Below are 15542 nucleotides of genomic sequence, written 5' to 3' on the forward strand. Positions count from 1 at the left end.
CCTCAACACTGAGGTCATGGAGCATAAGATTCTTTGACAGAAGTCATATTTAAAAAAAAAAAACTAAAAAAAAACCTTATTTTTGTGCATTTGTCAGAGGACCGCTTTCAAGAGCCCATTCCCTTTCCATCACGTGAGTTCTGGGAATCGAACGCAGGCCGTCAGACTTGCTCCACAAGCGTCTGCGTTCGTAGAGCCACCTCACCTGCTCAGACCCCGTACAATTCGTACAACCATCTCAGCTCAGTTTAAGAGGAAACCGAAATCGGAGCCCCACCCACTGCGCAGAGGGGTTTGCGCGTGCGCAGTCCCAGCCTGGCGAGACAGTTCACGCGGCCGAAGGGTCAGATTGGACCCGCGAGGCGGAAGCACGTTCCTGGACTTCCGGCGAGCGCAGCCCCGGCAAGAGTGGCAGCATGGAGGAGGCGCCCCACGGTGAGTTGGCGCGGTACGCGTGGGTGGCGGGCCGCTGGGACCGAGCCGCTCTGACTGTTCCCTTGTCCCCACGCAGGCTGCCCCGGAGCCGACAGCGCCCAGGCGGGCCGAGGAGCCTCGTGCCAGGGATGCCCCAACCAAAGGCTGTGTGCGTCGGGCGCCGGCGCCGCTCCGGACCCGGGTGAGGAGGCCGACGGAGCAGGAAGTGGAAGGGGCGGGACTTGAAGGATAAATGACAGCGACTAGTAGACCGAATTGTCTGTGGTTGGGGGGGGGGCTTGGCGTGGTAGGCGGAGCTTGAGGAGCGTGGGGGCGGCTTTAACGGTCAAATAGCGGAGGAAAGTGGTGGAAGTGGAGGCTGAGTCTGATCTGTGATAGTCAGTGGACCAAACGGGGCCTTCAAGTCAGCTTGGTTCCTCCGGCTTTTCCCCCAGTACCCTGGGGGAAGAAGCAGAATGGCCACAAGTTAGAAAGAAGCAAGCCTGGGCTACACAGTAAGACCCTGAGTGAACATTAGGCCGAGGGTGTTGACACATGCTTGTTAATGCCACCACTTAACATGTTTTCTCTATTAGAAGAGGATCAGGAGTTCAAGATCACTCTTGATGAGGGGCGTGGAGAAAAATATATGGCTCAATAAAAGCAAACAAAAAGATACAGTTTATTTCGGCACAGTGTATACGAAAAACAAAGCCATCCTCGATTATCTGGCGAGTTAGAGGCTAGCCTGTGCTTAGATGAGACCCTATCTCAGAAAAACAAAACCAGTAACTAAATAGGACTTAAAGAAGGACAGACTAGAGAAAAGTGACATAGGACAGGGCAAGGGTTTGAGTGACAGCCACTGACCTCAGTGTACACAAGGCCAGGCACAGAGGGAGAGTGGATAAATGTTGGAGTCTTTCGAGGCTACGTCCTGGCATGTGTCTGTCACAAATCTCTGTATGGAGAAGATGAGTCCACCCCTCAGCAGTGTCTGAGTGGAGGGGCAGCTGTGGGAATGAGACCACAGACGGGGAGAGAAGCGGGAGCAAACAGATTAAAGCCTTCAGGGATAAGTGCCCGGCAGGACCAGCTCCAGGCCGAGGAGGACTGAGGTCCTGCCTAGAAGGGACCCGGAAAACAGGAAGCTGGGAGAAGGCAAACTGACCTCAAGCAAGATTTCTGATTGCCTTATCGTGAAGAGTAGGTATCCCACCTATAGTTTTTAAGGGTTTGGAAAAGATGAGGTGCTGGAAGCACAGTGAGTTGTTGGGATGGCTCCAACTGTGAGCCTGTCTGTCAGGATTTTTCGTCCTTAGCACTGGTGACATTTGGGCTGTCCTGTGCTTCAGACACCCAGCATCATCCTACATGCCACTTACAGTAGTCCCTCCTTGTGACATCCAGAGAATTTCTGCAGATGGTGACAGATGTTCCCTTGATGGTTGTTTTTGCTTGTTAGCTCCTTAGACTCTGGGGGTTCGCCACCCAGCTCCCAAATGAATCACATACGGAGGCTTATTCTTAGATATGAATGTCTGACCTTAGCTTGGCTTGATTCTTGCCAGATTTTCTTAAACTAAATTATCCCATCTATCTTTGGCCTCAAGGCTTTCATCTTTATTGTTGTATACCTTTTCTTTCCTTCTTACTCCATTTCTGGCTGTGTGGCTGGGTGACTGGCCCCTGAAGAAATTCTCTTCCTTCCTCTTTCATTTCCAGACTCTTTTTCTCCCAGATTTCTCCTCATATTTATCCTTTCTGCCTGCCAGCCCCACCCATTTCTCTCTCCGGCCTCGCTATTGGCCGTTCATCTCTATATTAGACCATCAGGTGTTTTAGACAGGCAAAGAATCACAGCTTCACAGAGTTAAAGAAATACAACATAAACAAAAGTAACACACCTTAAAATAATATTCCCCAACATCTCCTAGGTTAGGCTTTACTCTCTGCGAGGTTGTGCTCAGGAGCTGGGAGTTTGGACGCCGTACCCTCCTGGGAGCCCATGTTCTAGTAGTGAGGCAATGCATAAATGAAACAAGACCATTTCAGGTGTGGTAGTGGCCATATTTTCTTCCCAACATTTATTAGTATTTTGCTGAAGTGATACCTCACAAGGAGCCTTAGAAACGGCTTAAAGAGTGTGATTCTTCCAGCCTTTGGAAGAAGGACACTCAGAACCAAGGCAGGGATGGCATTACCTCATCTGCTTCTTTGCAGCCGTGGAGGAGATCAAAGAGAAAATGAAGACAGTGAAACACAGAATCTTGGTGCTGTCTGGGAAAGGTGGTGTTGGGAAAAGCACGTTCAGCGCCCACCTCGCCTACGGCCTGGCAGAGGATGGAGACACACAGGTGGGATCCTGGGCTGTGCTGGGAGTGTGCTTGTGTCAGAGGTCCTGATGGCTTTAGGAGGTGATTCTCAGTCTCCAGGGAGCCAACCTCTCTGACTGTCTTGACCCAGCCGAGAGAATGAGGACCTGCCTGACCACAGCAGGTGTTTGATTGGGTCCTCTAACCCAGAGGCAACTGGCAGCATGGCTCCTCACATTCCGGTCATGTCACACTGGGCCCTTGTACACCTGCCCCTCTGAAGCTCCTTCTGTGCCCTTCAAGTCCAGATGCTGAGCTGTAGTTTGGTCCATCCCCTGTGAGCTAAGAGTGATATTTACATATTTAGATGGGTACTTCTTCAAGTCATGTAAGCACCAAAATATTACTCTTGTTTTTGTCCATAAAGCAGAAAACATTTTTTGTTTGCTTCTTGTAAAAATGACCCTTGTGCTCGGTCCCTCATCTCAAGTGTGCAGACAGGCATGGAATTGGAGTCACCTCACCACCCATGTGACACACGCTTGTAAGTCCCACCAGTTTGGAGCCTGGAGCAGGAGAATTTTGAATTCAAGGCTAGCCATGGTTACAGAGTAAGACCCTGTCTCAAAACAGACAACTAACTCAAATCCCCAGTACCTTGCTGGATGCTGGCTTTAATAAATGGTGCTCACTCTGCCTCCATTTTCCCTTCTGTGAGAAGGGCACAGAGGCCTGGGTGAGAGGTTGCACCAGTCTGCCCACAGAGTCAGTGTCCTGGAAATGTCCCACAGCATCCTCATCATCGCACACGTGGCTGCCATCCAGGGCAGGTTGAATGTTCTGTTAGGGGATAATTAATCTCTTGCCACCAAAGGGTCAGATTTTCTTGACCTGTACAGGGCAATCTTTCGATCCCATTGTCGGTGTTTTCCACAAGGGGCTGGGGCTGGAGCACAGTGGTGGAGTGTTTGTCTGAGAGGCAGAAAGGGTTCTAACGACCACAGGAATTGAGGTGTATTTCCCGGATAGGCTTCGGCTCTTGAGCTGTTGAAATGTTCTCAGGCCACTATGTGTTCTCACTACATTCTGGTCAAGACTTCAGTCTGCGGCCCAGTGTGGAGACAGGACTGGCAAGCTGGATTTCTTTATGCTGTTATAGTTCTTAAAAAAAGATGGTGATCTGGGCACGTTGGCTCACACCAGTAGTCTTGGCACTTGAGAGGATTGTCAAGAGTTCCAGGCCAGCCTGTGCTACAAAGTGGGAAAGCCTGCATTCTCTGGGCAGCGTCATGGCAGTGACCGCAGGGCCGTCCTCCGTGCATGTGTAGATGTGGTCAGCACTGGATGGAGCTGCTTGGGAGCATCAGCAGTGCAGTTTCTCCAGCTGTCAGGTTGCCTCTGTGGCCCAGTCTGCTCCAAGCTGCTGTTCGCCATCTTGTTTGGAAAAGACCCAGGGTAAAGACAACAGAAGTGGAGTTGAGCCCTGACGTGTATGAGTGCTTCTGTGCAGAATGCGCACACTGCCCCCAGGCAGAGGAAGGAAGGTGTATGTAAATTAGGGAGGGGCCTTTATTAGCCAGGCCAGGGGCCTCCAGGATCACACGCTACCTGCCTTTGTGTGTGCTCAACTCCTATAAAGTCCCACAGATGAACATGAGCACCATGGACAAAGGTGAGCAGCATCGGTGCTGTCAGCTCGGAGTGTGTCGAGGAAGCACCTGAGACCCCTCCTTTTGAGGTTATAGCTCCCCTGCCAGAGGTGCCTAGACTCTCAAACTCTTCATTTCCCAGGCCAGAAGCTCTGGTGGGCAAGACTGTGGGAAAGCCTTCTTGTGAAGTGAGCCGGGACCCTGTGAGGGATGAAAGTTGACATTTTAAGGGGTGCACAGCACCTCCACTCCGCACTTACCGTGGGAGGGACTCCTGGGAGGTCCTGAGTGGGGAGAGAGCCCTGGTTTTCAGCAGGCACTCACTAGCCTGTCCTAGGCAGGAGAGGGATGGTGACTCAGATACCATCTACCATAAGGAGCACCCTAGGGAGACCTGGACACAGACCTTGTCACAGCCTTCCTGGACAATGGGGTGACTGTCAGTCTGGGAATTGCATCCTGGTGTCACTTGGCTGAGTTCCTTCTCTTGACTTGTGGGGCAATTCTTTCCTCAGAAGGAGCAGGTGAGACAGGTAGCTGGAGGCCTGCTAGGGCAGCGGAGGTTCTCTGCTTTCCATGTCTTCTCATGTCACACACTCAGGTCCCATCCTCGGTGGCAGATGTCCCTCTGCTGCACTTTTGGGCAGGGATCTTAGTGGGTGAGGTTCTCTTCCTCCTCTTCATCACCAGCACCACAGTTAGCCGGCTGTAGAGGAAGTGGGACTGGAGGTGGAAGAAAGAAGCGAGCACGGGGCAAGTTCCAAAGTTCCCAGACCACCAGTGCTCAAGATGAACGGCTGCCCTTCACAGGGTCAGCGAGTGATGCCACAGGCCAGTTGTCAGACTTAGGGACAGTCTCTTCTGAGATTCCCTAAGTCCCCATCAAGAACTTCCCAGATTCCTTTCATAGTTTTTAAAGATTATTCTTGTGTGTATGTGTATCTGTGTCATTGCTGTGTGTGCATGTGCCTAGAGAGGCCAGGAAAAGGTGTTGGATAGCCTTGGAACTGGAGTGACAGGCTGCCCAGTGTGAGTTCAATTCTCATCTCCCATATGGCAACTCACAACCATCTATAACTCCAGCCCCAGGGGATCTGATGCCCTCTTTGGTCTGCATGGACCAGGCATGCATGTAGTGCACAGACATACACAAAGGCAAGATACCCACACAAAATAAAAGGATGTGTTTAGAGTTGTGTACATGAGTGCAGTACCTGTGAAGGCCAGAAGGGGACTCCAGATCTCCCTGAAACTGGAGTTGGAGATCTTGAGCCACTCGGCATGGATGCTCTGTTGAAGACCAGCTGGTCTCTCAGTGTCCGAGCTATCTCTCCAGGATCTCTCTTCTCATTTTAAAGCTCTTTGGAAAGTTTGTTTTCTGCTTGGTCCCAGGAAAACAGGGCTTGCCTAGAGATCAGCCAGAATCCACTGTCTTCCTCTCGTCCTCTGTAGGCCTGAGAATGTCACGGGAAGAGCACTGGCATCGGAAACTTTGATTCTGTACAGTCTCTGTTCCTTACTCATTGAACAAGTCCCCAGACCTCTCTGAATCTCAGCGTCACCTGAGTGGCTTAATGACCTGCTGTGAGATCACCCTGTTCCACACTGGGGGCCGCATAGATGCCGTACCCTAGGAGTTATACTGCATCAGTGGCCTGGAAGTCCACGTTATACCTTTCCCATGAGAGAATGGGCACTTGGCCGTCTGTTTTGGTGTGTCGCCCCTGTCTGTGTCCTGTCTTGGTATACATATCTCCAGGGTCTAAGCAGTCAGTGATGCTGTCTCTTCTCATTCCCAGGTCGCCCTTCTGGACATCGATATCTGTGGGCCATCGATTCCCAAGATCATGGGCTTAGAAGGAGAGCAGGTGATGGCTGTCAGAGAACCAGACTGGTTCTCTTTGGGCGAGCATGTGCAGTAACCCCTCTGTTCTTCCTCAGTAGCTGTGAATTCGGGGGTTTTGGATTACATACAAAGTACATCCACATATATGAGAAGCCTTGGTTTTTGAGCCTTTCATGATGTGGGAGGGAAGCAGCAAGCAGGAGGCAGAAGTGAGAGGTGGAAATTCAGCTCTGAGCAGGAACTAGGGGCTAGTGTTTGCTTGGGTCCACTCTGGAAGCCATGGTCTCCTCTTGGAAGCTCAGACCCTGATTGCACGATTGGTGAGAAACATGCCAGTAGGGATGTCTGTTATTGCCCTCGTTCAGGAAGGACCCCTGGTGGTGTGCAGAAGCCAGGCCAGGGCTCAGGCTGCAATGCTGTTTCCTTGACTACAGGTTCTCTATTCTAGACATACAGTGTCAAGCAAGGCAAAAACATGCACAGGGGAGGGCAGAGGACAGGAGGCTAAAGCAGAGAGTGGAGGGCTTCCCAGTGTGGAGAGCTAGAGGGGCAAGAACAGGAGCCTTGAGCCTCAGTAAATAGGAAGCTTACCCGGACTAGGCTTGGTCACGCTGCCAAGGCCTTGGCTGTGCATCTGAAGACTGCGTATGTGCAGTGTCAGCCATGCTGAAGTAAAAGCAGGATTCTTCCCTAGTCAGTGAGCCCTTGCACGGTACACATCCCAACCTGGGTCTGACCTGGGCTACTTAGAGTGCAAGCATGACTTAGGAAGTAGAGATCCAGCCAGGCATGGTGCTACACATGTAGTCCAGTTACTTGGGAGGGTGAGCCAGAGCCAGGGGTGTGGCGAGACCCTGTCTGGAAAACGGGAAGAGGAGAAGCACAGTCTGATGTGGAGGTGGAAGTTGCTTATGTTCCAGTTTCATAATAAATAGGGCAGAGTACAGCCCTGGGGGTCCAGGCCTAGAAGTAGCCCCATGGGACTTCCTGGGGACTCTGGACCCTTGCCCTTTGCGGATAGCATTCTGGAGTCAGGGCTCGGGCCACTGACTGGGCCAGGTTTTCTGTTCGTTTGTTTATTTGGTTTTCTTTTAAACAAACTCACTGCGTAGCCCTGGCTGACCTGGAACTCACAAAGATCCACTTGTCACTACCTCCTAAGTCCTAGGATTAAAGGTCTGCACCACTGTGCCTGCCCTATAGGCAGCTTTAAAAATTGTATTTCATTTTATGTGTGTGGGTGTTTTGCCTGCATGTACATCACATGATCACATTGTCCAAAGAGTCCAGAAGAGGCTGTCAGATTGCCAGGAACTGGACTTATAGACAGATGTGAGCCACCAACATTTGGGTACTGGGAATTGAACCCAGGTCCTTTGGAATCCTAGCCAGTGCTTTTAACCGCTGAGCCATCACTGCAGCCCCCTTAGGGTAGCCTTGAATCAGCTGTGTCATTAAAGGTCACTCTTCTGTACATAGTGACCTGGCTGCCTTACATGTGCCTGCAGAAGCAGCAGCTGGCCAGCTTCTCTCGTTCTTTCTAATACCTCAGAATTGTGCCTAAACTTGGATAGTTTTGGTTCCTTGACAGGGACAGGGAGAGTTTGTAACAAATAAGGTCTTCATCTCTCAACTCTCCACTAAGAGCTAACCGAGCAGCCAGCAAGTAAAAGTGCTTATTGCCAAACCTGATGACTGAATTCTATTCCTGGGATCCACATACTGGAAGGAGATTCCTGAAGGATGTCCTTTGACCTCTGCATGTGCAGTCATGAAACACAGGCACACACACACACACTAAATAAACAAAACCTTTTTTTATTGAGTGGTGGAGTACAAGGTGGTGACTCACTGTGTGAAACCATCCTCTTTGGACCAGAGTGTAGTGGTAAGAATGACTGCCATGTTCCCACAGGTTCACCAGAGTGGCTCCGGCTGGTCTCCAGTGGTGAGTTAGCCTTCCTGGGGAGGCGGGTTGTGTGAATGAGGTATATCTGATGGGCTGATGGAGATGGGGCTGGTAAAATATTGCTCAACTTGCATGTTTACTGAGGCTGTTTTCCAAGCATGCAGGTAAGATCAAGGACTGGTGGACTCTGTCTATAATGGGCCCGATGGACCGGTGCCTCTGGTTCCATGGCTCTGAAGTGGTATTGTGCACTGAATGATAGTGTGTCCCAGTCAAACCTCACCTCCAAGACCAGATTGTGAGGTCTCAACTCATTCAGTTAGACACCTGAGGAGAGGGTGTTTGTTTTGGCTTCATTGGCCTTTCGTTGAGGCACAGGCCATACATGGCCCCTGTGGATCTCACCATGGCTCCCTAGGCTGCAAAGAGCAAGTGTAGGTGTGAGACACATGACACCTTTATTCTTTGTTTTTTTCAATCAGATTCCCTGGGAAGTACCGACATATGGTTTATGTAGATATGTTGTGCTCTTGTTCCCCACATACAAATGTTTCTTCCCATTATCCCCATTCCTCTGCAGTACATGGAGGACAACCTGGGGGTGATGTCTGTGGGTTTCCTGCTCAGCAGCCCTGATGATGCTGTCATCTGGAGGGGACCAAAAAAAAATGGTTTGTCACTCTGCTCTTGTGGCTCAAATTCTTGGTTCTGTCTATAGCCAGACTATCAGGGAGACTGCAGCACCTGATGCATGGGCTTTTTGGTGTTTGATGCTATTACTTTGATAGTGGGGATGGAACTCAGGACATCCTACTTATGAGTGCTCTGATCTGGTATGAGAAATACCAGTTTTTAGTGTAGACACTGTAGTACCTACTACGAGTTTTTCTGCTCTTGAGATTTGCAGGACCCTGAAGTTATTTGTAGTGTGGTATCACGTGGCTGCTTTGTGTCAAGGAGGGAAATGTGAAGAAAACCCTTGGTGGATCAATGTGGGGGAAACAAGGTCATGCAGAAAGCATGGCTGGGGGCAAGCACCTTCTCTCACTATTGACACATCAGTCACATGAGTCTGTTGCGGCAGCGTATCTGTGCCATGCATAATGATAGTAGCACCCCTGACTTCATCATGGCCATCCAACATGTTCTCAGAGCTCACCTCCTGCCTGTTGGGGGCCCCTGCTATTGCATGTAGGAACGCTCATGCAGACTGGTAGATACTTCTGGAGATGTGTGCACACACTCAGCCCTGCTCCCTTCCAGGCATGATCAAGCAGTTCCTCCGAGATGTAGACTGGGGAGATGTTGACTACCTCATCGTAGACACTCCACCCGGCACATCCGATGAACACCTCTCTGTCGTCCAGTATCTGGCTGCGGCACACATTGATGGGGCCGTGATCCTCACCACCCCTCAGGTGAGTGAGCACCAAACCATGGTCATGCTCCCCAGCACTCTGGTGGTGTACCTACAGTATCACGGCCATCCCCTGGACCACACACGTGTCTTTCAGTGCCCTGAGGCCATGGGATAACTTCTCTGTGAACTTTGTCAGGAGGTGGCCCTCCAGGATGTCCGGAAAGAGATCAGCTTCTGCCACAAGGTGAAGCTGCCCATCATTGGTGTGGTGGAGAACATGAGTGGCTTCATCTGCCCCAAATGCAAGGTGAGGGTCCCAGAGGCAGGCCCGCGCATACCCTTGACCTAGTAGGAAAACAGCAGAGGTGGTCTCTAGGTTTCTGCTTTCTCTGCTGTGTCAGGAAGGGAGGGGTCTCCATCAAGCCCTCGTCTGCCTGAGTTTCACATCCAAAATAAACCACTGTTTTGCAACATCTGGAAACTAGAGTGTCCTAGGAAACAGAAGCAGAATAACACTGCGTCCCCTTTCTGCCTCACAGAAGGAGTCTCAGATCTTCCCTCCCACAACCGGGGGTGCAGAGGCCATGTGCCAGGATCTGAAGATCCCTCTCCTGGGCAAAGTGCCGCTGGATCCACTCATAGGTGAGTCTGGGGCCTATGCTGCTTGTGCAGCCATCTTAGCAGCTTGAAGTGTGGTTTGCAGGAGCAGGAGTGGTGGATCAGAGCGGGACCCGCAGAAGAGAAGCAGTGAGGCCTGGGGCAGGTTCCTCAGATCCACCTCCATGAAATCCCAGCCACATGCCCCTAGGACTGCAGGGTGCAAGCGCACCGAGACAGCCCTCTCTGCGCCACTTCAGTGGGCACTGACATGCTATTGGGGACCATGCTGAGCATTTTGGATCCTGATATTTGCAGTCTGAGAACTGAGGAAGAGGTGTACACCTGTCTCCATCCCAGGCTCACCCAGGATATCAGCTTGTGTGGGCAAGAGGAGACAGGCAGGGGCTCAGCTTCCCCAAGGTCAGAGTTGAGCTTGTCTGAGTGGTGTGTGCCTATAAAAAGACTCACCTGTCAGTGGAGCAGTGCGGGGTGCCTGAGTCTGAGAGGAAGGAGCCGGACCATATTGGGCTCAGCTGCAGGTGGCTGTGCACCCAAGTTTGGGAGCTGTCTTTCCTGTCAGGGAAGATGGGACTGGGATGTTTGAGCAGGGCCTGGTGTATGCCAGGTAGCAACATGGGAACCTGGGCACAAGGGAGGTTCACAGCCAGAGAGCCGTGTCTCCCTTGGGTTACATATGGTCCTGGGATGGTGTGTGTGTGCATGCGCACATGCCTGCCTGCATATACATGGGAAGGACCAGCCGACTGATGCACCCCAGTGTGGCTGACCATAAAGATGAGATGAGATGGGGAGAGAGCAGAGGGCAGGTGTGTGCACTGCAGGGCCTGTCCCGGTAATGTGTGTCTCTGGAGGGATACTCTGTCCACACTGCCAGCATTTCCTTCTTAGTCCTTGAGGTAACATGTTTCTAGAGAGATACTCTATCCACACTGCCAGCATTTCCTACACACTCGCTGTCTCTATTGAAAGCCCTCATTCCCTTCCCTGTATTCTCATTTTCCTGGACTGCTAGTTAGTGGATCTCCAATGCAGACGATGGCCCACCCAGAGCAGCAGAGACAGTTCTTCAGGCCTGGAATCTGCCTTTGCCACATGCAGCAACAAAGAGAAGCAGGGTTTCTGGGGGTGGGGACAAGCTGAGGCCTCTGTTGTGTTCCCCAGGCAGCCATGCCACAGCCAGCATAAAGAGTGAGGCTTTCACAAGGGTCTCCTTTTCTCTGTCTCTTTAAGGTAAGAGCTGTGACAAAGGCCAGTCTTTTTTCATTGAAGCCCCAGATTCACCAGCCACAGCAGCCTACAAAAGTATAATTCAAAGTAAGTGTTTGGGACATCTGCTGACAGGAAGTCACCTAGAGGAGAAGTGGGCAGGTTACTGGCACCAGCAATGTCAGCACATTGCTGAGACTCCTCCCGTGTGTCCATGTTGTGAGCTAATGCTTAGTTTGAGAAACAGGGAGGGTGAAGTTCATAGCATGGGAAATACAAGCCATAAAGGCCAGTAAAACGGATTGAAATCCTGGGTCCTGCAGAGGTAACAGGCTCACTACTCACTTGTTTTCTAGGGATCCAAGAGTTTTGTAGTTCTCGTCAGTCACATAATGAGAACCTCATCAGTTCCTGAAGGGGACAGAGCCAATGCCACCTGCTCCTAGCCACAGAACCTGCAGGCACAGGTCCAGCCACATCTGGTCAGCGGGGGACAGACAGGATTTGAAGTCACATCCATAGGACCCTTTGATCACCTGTCTGCCTGTTTCCTCCAGGTCAGAGGTACAGGTGCTCTGCAAAAATAAAACTCTCCCTGAACCCGTCCCTAGGGCCTGCTCTCTGGAGTCCACCGGACTGGCAGTCTTCTGGGTCACAGGACTCCCAGGAGCTGCTTTTGACTCAGAATATAAGCCTAGGGAGGGACAGAGGGAGGATTGTGGCTTCGTGGCAGACCTGTGTCTCCCTCAGGTGGATGGAAGTGACAGCAGCCTCAGCCCACACTGGAGTCTCCAGCCTGGGATCATGCTTTGGCTAGGGGCTATCAACATCCCCCAGAAAAGGCCATAAGTCATCCATAGGGTAATAGGTACCCTCAGGACATCAGTAATCTTCAGGGTCCCAGGAAAACTGTTTCCTGTGCTTTTGAGAGACTGAGGTGACTGTCCTCGTGACCTGAGACTAAGACATAGGAACGGAGAGCTGCTGAGGGAAGTTATTCCAATTTCTACACCATTGTGCTGTGGCAGTGGAAGGTGGCAGCCCCCTCCCCTGTCCTTCCTGTCCTCTCCTTCCCCTTTACACACGTTCTCGGAATGTGCTGGGGTCCCTGTGGGGAAGATGTGACCTTTCTGAAGGTCGATGGTTCTGGGCAGGCCCTAAACTTGGGCACTCCATCTTGGACCTGCTCAGGTCAGCTTGGAGGACCTGGGAGAGTCTGCCAAGACCTCAGGCACAGCTGCTCAGGAGCTGCATGCCTCACCTAACGCTGGTGGATGTCCAGTCCTTCAAGCCTGGGCTGCTCAAAGTCACCTGGGGAAGCCTGCAAGGCAAGAAGAACCATGATTATCCCAGCAAAGAGCAGCGCACTGCCAGAGACCCAGTGCCCCAGCAGCAGCATTTGACCCATGCACAATGAACCTGTCAGACCAAAAACTCCTTCATCCTTCGCTTCAAGAAATATTTCCATGGCTAGAGAGATGGCTCAGCAGTTAGGAGCACTAACTGCTCTTCCTGGTAACCTGGGTTCAATTCCCAGGTCCCACATGGCAGCTCACAACTGTCTGACACCCTCACACAGACATACATCCAGGTGAAACACCAATGGACATAAAATAAAAATAATTTATTTTTTAAAAAGGAAATGTTTCCTGGCTTCAAAATAAAACAGAAGACTTCGTCATTCTTAATTCTGTGTGGTTTTTGTCTTGTTTTGGTATGTGCGTCTGTTACGTAGTTATGTGCAGGCATGCACATTCCATGATACACCTGTGGAGTTAGTTTTCTCTGTCCACCTTGTTTTTGAGACAGGATCTTTCACCTGTCTGCAGTATGTACTCCAGGCTAGTTGCCCATGACCTTCTGTATCTCCTTTTCATCTGACTCCGTGGTAATAAATGCACACGACCACACCTGGCTTATGTGGATTCTTGGGATTGAATTTAGGTAGTCAGGTCTACACATTCAGTTCTTACATCCACTGAGCCATCTCCCTGGCCAATTCTGTAGGTTTAGTTTTATTTAATTTTATGGGTATGGGTGTGTTTTTTCTTAATGTATGTATGCATATTGTTAATGTGTGTGCTGGGAACCCAGTCTGGGTCCTCTGCAGAAACTATGCTTGGAACTGAGCCATCTCTCTAGCCCCCAATTTCCGAAGTTTTAAATATCACTTAAAACTACACAGTAGTCACACAGTGTCAAACCCTGACTCTGCTGATAGAAGCTGTCAGTCCCTTACAGACAGGATGGTGGGTGCCAGCAGCTGGGGATGATGGGGAGCTGGTGTCTAAAGGACAGGGCTACTGTTGGAGGTGAGAAGAGTCCGGAGCTAGACTGTGGCATCCGCACAGTGCTGTCCCTAGAACTAATTAACCCAATGTGCTTTTTATTTCTTTATTTACCTATTGAGACAGGATCTCACTATGATCTCACAGCCCTGAGTGCTGGAACTCATGTAGACTAGGCTGGCCTCAAACTCAGAGATTCACCTTCCTCTGCTTCCAGAGTGCTGTGATTAAAGGTGTGCCCCATCATGCCCAGTTATAACTATACTGGAAATAGCCAACATGGTAGATTTCAGATATACACGATAGAAAATAATGGTTAGCCTGCTGGTAGGAAGACTGTTAGGAACTGAAGTTGTCAACAAGTGCCCTTTACTCTGAGCACCTGGGGGGAAGGATCCAGGGAGGAACTTGGCCACTCACCATCTGGAACACTGTCTGAGACAGAAAGCTGGCTGCAACTGTGCTGATGTCACCCTCGCCCCCCATCTTACAAAGGATGTAGCCGTAGAGGTTGGCACCTTGGAGGGAAATCCCAGCGATCACGAGAGCCTGCATTGGGCAAAGGAAAGGGAAGCCTTCTGAGGGTGCAGACTGAGTGGGACTTTGTGGACTGCCCCAAGCAAACACTCATGGACACCTAAGCAACCCAGAGGCTGGAACCTCTGGTTCACACAGAGGAGACAAGCTGAGGCAGAAGCTGCCCAAAGCCATTGAGCTGCTGAGGTGGAGGCAGAAGCCAAACTGTGAAGCCCACATCACTTGCTCTACTGTGTCCTGTGTCCCTGTTGAATGGACAGCCCTCCCAAATAAAACCTGAGTACTGTCAGCCTTCCCACCCAAGAAAGATGGTCTGTTAACGGATACCATACTTTTTAATGAATCTCCTTCCTGGGGGCTGAGGATGTAACTCAATGGAGCGCTTGCCTAGCATGTACACAGCCCCGGGTTCCCTCCCCAGTACCTTAGAAACAAATAATTTCATATCAGCATCATTCGTTATCTGCTAATGAATGAAACTGAATGTGGGATCGTCATACCATGAATAGTATTTAACCATGCAAAGAAACGGTGTACTGATAAACACTAGAGTATGGTTGGACCTGAACGTGTGCTAAGTCAAAGACGCCACTTTGGAAAAGAACAAATATTGTGTGATCTCACAGGCAAGTCTACCTAGGAAGGTGGGTGCCAGGGGTGGGAAACGGCACAGAGGACAGTATCTGCCAAGTGTAGATATCCTTTGAGTGGGGGTGATGAACATTCTAAAATGGGCTGGAGAGCTGGCTCATTGACTCAGAGAACTTACTGTTCTCACAGAGGACCTGGGTTTGGTGCCCAGCACTCCAGCCTGCAGCTTACAACAATTTGTAGCTGTAGCTCCGGGGAACCCAGGCCCTCTTCGGGCCTCCAAGGACTTGTGCATTTGCTGCACATACCTCATGCAGTCACATACACACACAGTCATAAAATCTCTTCTAAAAATCCTATGATTGGTCATGATGCTTATATTAATGCAAAAATGACAGCAGCCAGAATATACCCTTGGAATGGTGACCGTGTCCATTGCGTGGTCCCCTCCAGCTAGCTGTTAGAGTGACCGCTGAGTCAGATCCTTCAAGCCCCTGGTTTGTCACAGCAGCAGGGGGTCAAGGTGCATCTTACCAGCCACTTGAGCTTCAAGGAGAACAAGGTGCTGAAGAAGAACACGGTCCAGACCACGGGGCAGATGATGAGGCCAAGCCAGAAGATGCGTGCCTCTGCTTCAGTGGCCGCCATGTGGTTTGGAGAGGCCTGTTGGGGGACAGCCGCTGTGCTTTCTCAAGCAACAACTTGTTTCTGCTTGTTTACTGCATACTGCTGCCTTGTTTTACTGCATACTGCTGCCTTGTTTACTGCATACTGCTGCCTTGTTTACTGCATACTGCTGCCTTGTT

At 50.7% G+C, this 15542-nt stretch overlaps 2 protein-coding genes across 6 annotated transcripts in view; one reads left to right on the forward strand and one right to left on the reverse strand.

Moving 5' to 3' along the window:
* Positions 1-344: 344 nt before the first annotated feature.
* Positions 345-11916, forward strand: Nubp1 (nucleotide binding protein 1). Its single transcript, XM_005349300.3, has 11 exons — positions 345-435; positions 512-616; positions 2638-2771; positions 6178-6246; positions 8140-8172; positions 8714-8804; positions 9397-9551; positions 9690-9800; positions 10033-10135; positions 11345-11428; positions 11677-11916. The coding sequence occupies exons 1-11, from the start codon at positions 417-419 to the stop codon at positions 11733-11735; spliced, it is 963 nt and encodes a 320-aa protein (XP_005349357.1). The 5' UTR covers positions 345-416; the 3' UTR covers positions 11736-11916.
* Tvp23a (trans-golgi network vesicle protein 23 homolog A) overlaps positions 9763-15542 on the reverse strand; it is a 34585-nt gene continuing 28805 nt past the window's right edge. The window contains exons 5-9 of one of the 5 annotated variants that reach the window (XR_003377145.1): positions 15271-15399; positions 14029-14157; positions 12582-12641; positions 10562-11408; positions 9765-9838 (exon numbers count right to left, since the gene is read on the reverse strand). Coding sequence is in view for 3 of the 5 variants with exons in the window: in XM_013347265.2 (XP_013202719.1) it covers positions 12582-12641; positions 14029-14157; positions 15271-15399 (318 nt within the window). In the remaining 2 variants the exon portion in view is untranslated. The other 4 variants (XR_003377144.1, XM_013347265.2, XM_013347267.2 and 1 more) reach the window with 4 other exon arrangements.

Source organism: Microtus ochrogaster, chromosome 7 (assembly GCF_000317375.1).
Source record: "Microtus ochrogaster isolate Prairie Vole_2 chromosome 7, MicOch1.0, whole genome shotgun sequence".
In the NCBI taxonomy this organism is placed as follows: domain Eukaryota; kingdom Metazoa; phylum Chordata; class Mammalia; order Rodentia; family Cricetidae; genus Microtus; species Microtus ochrogaster.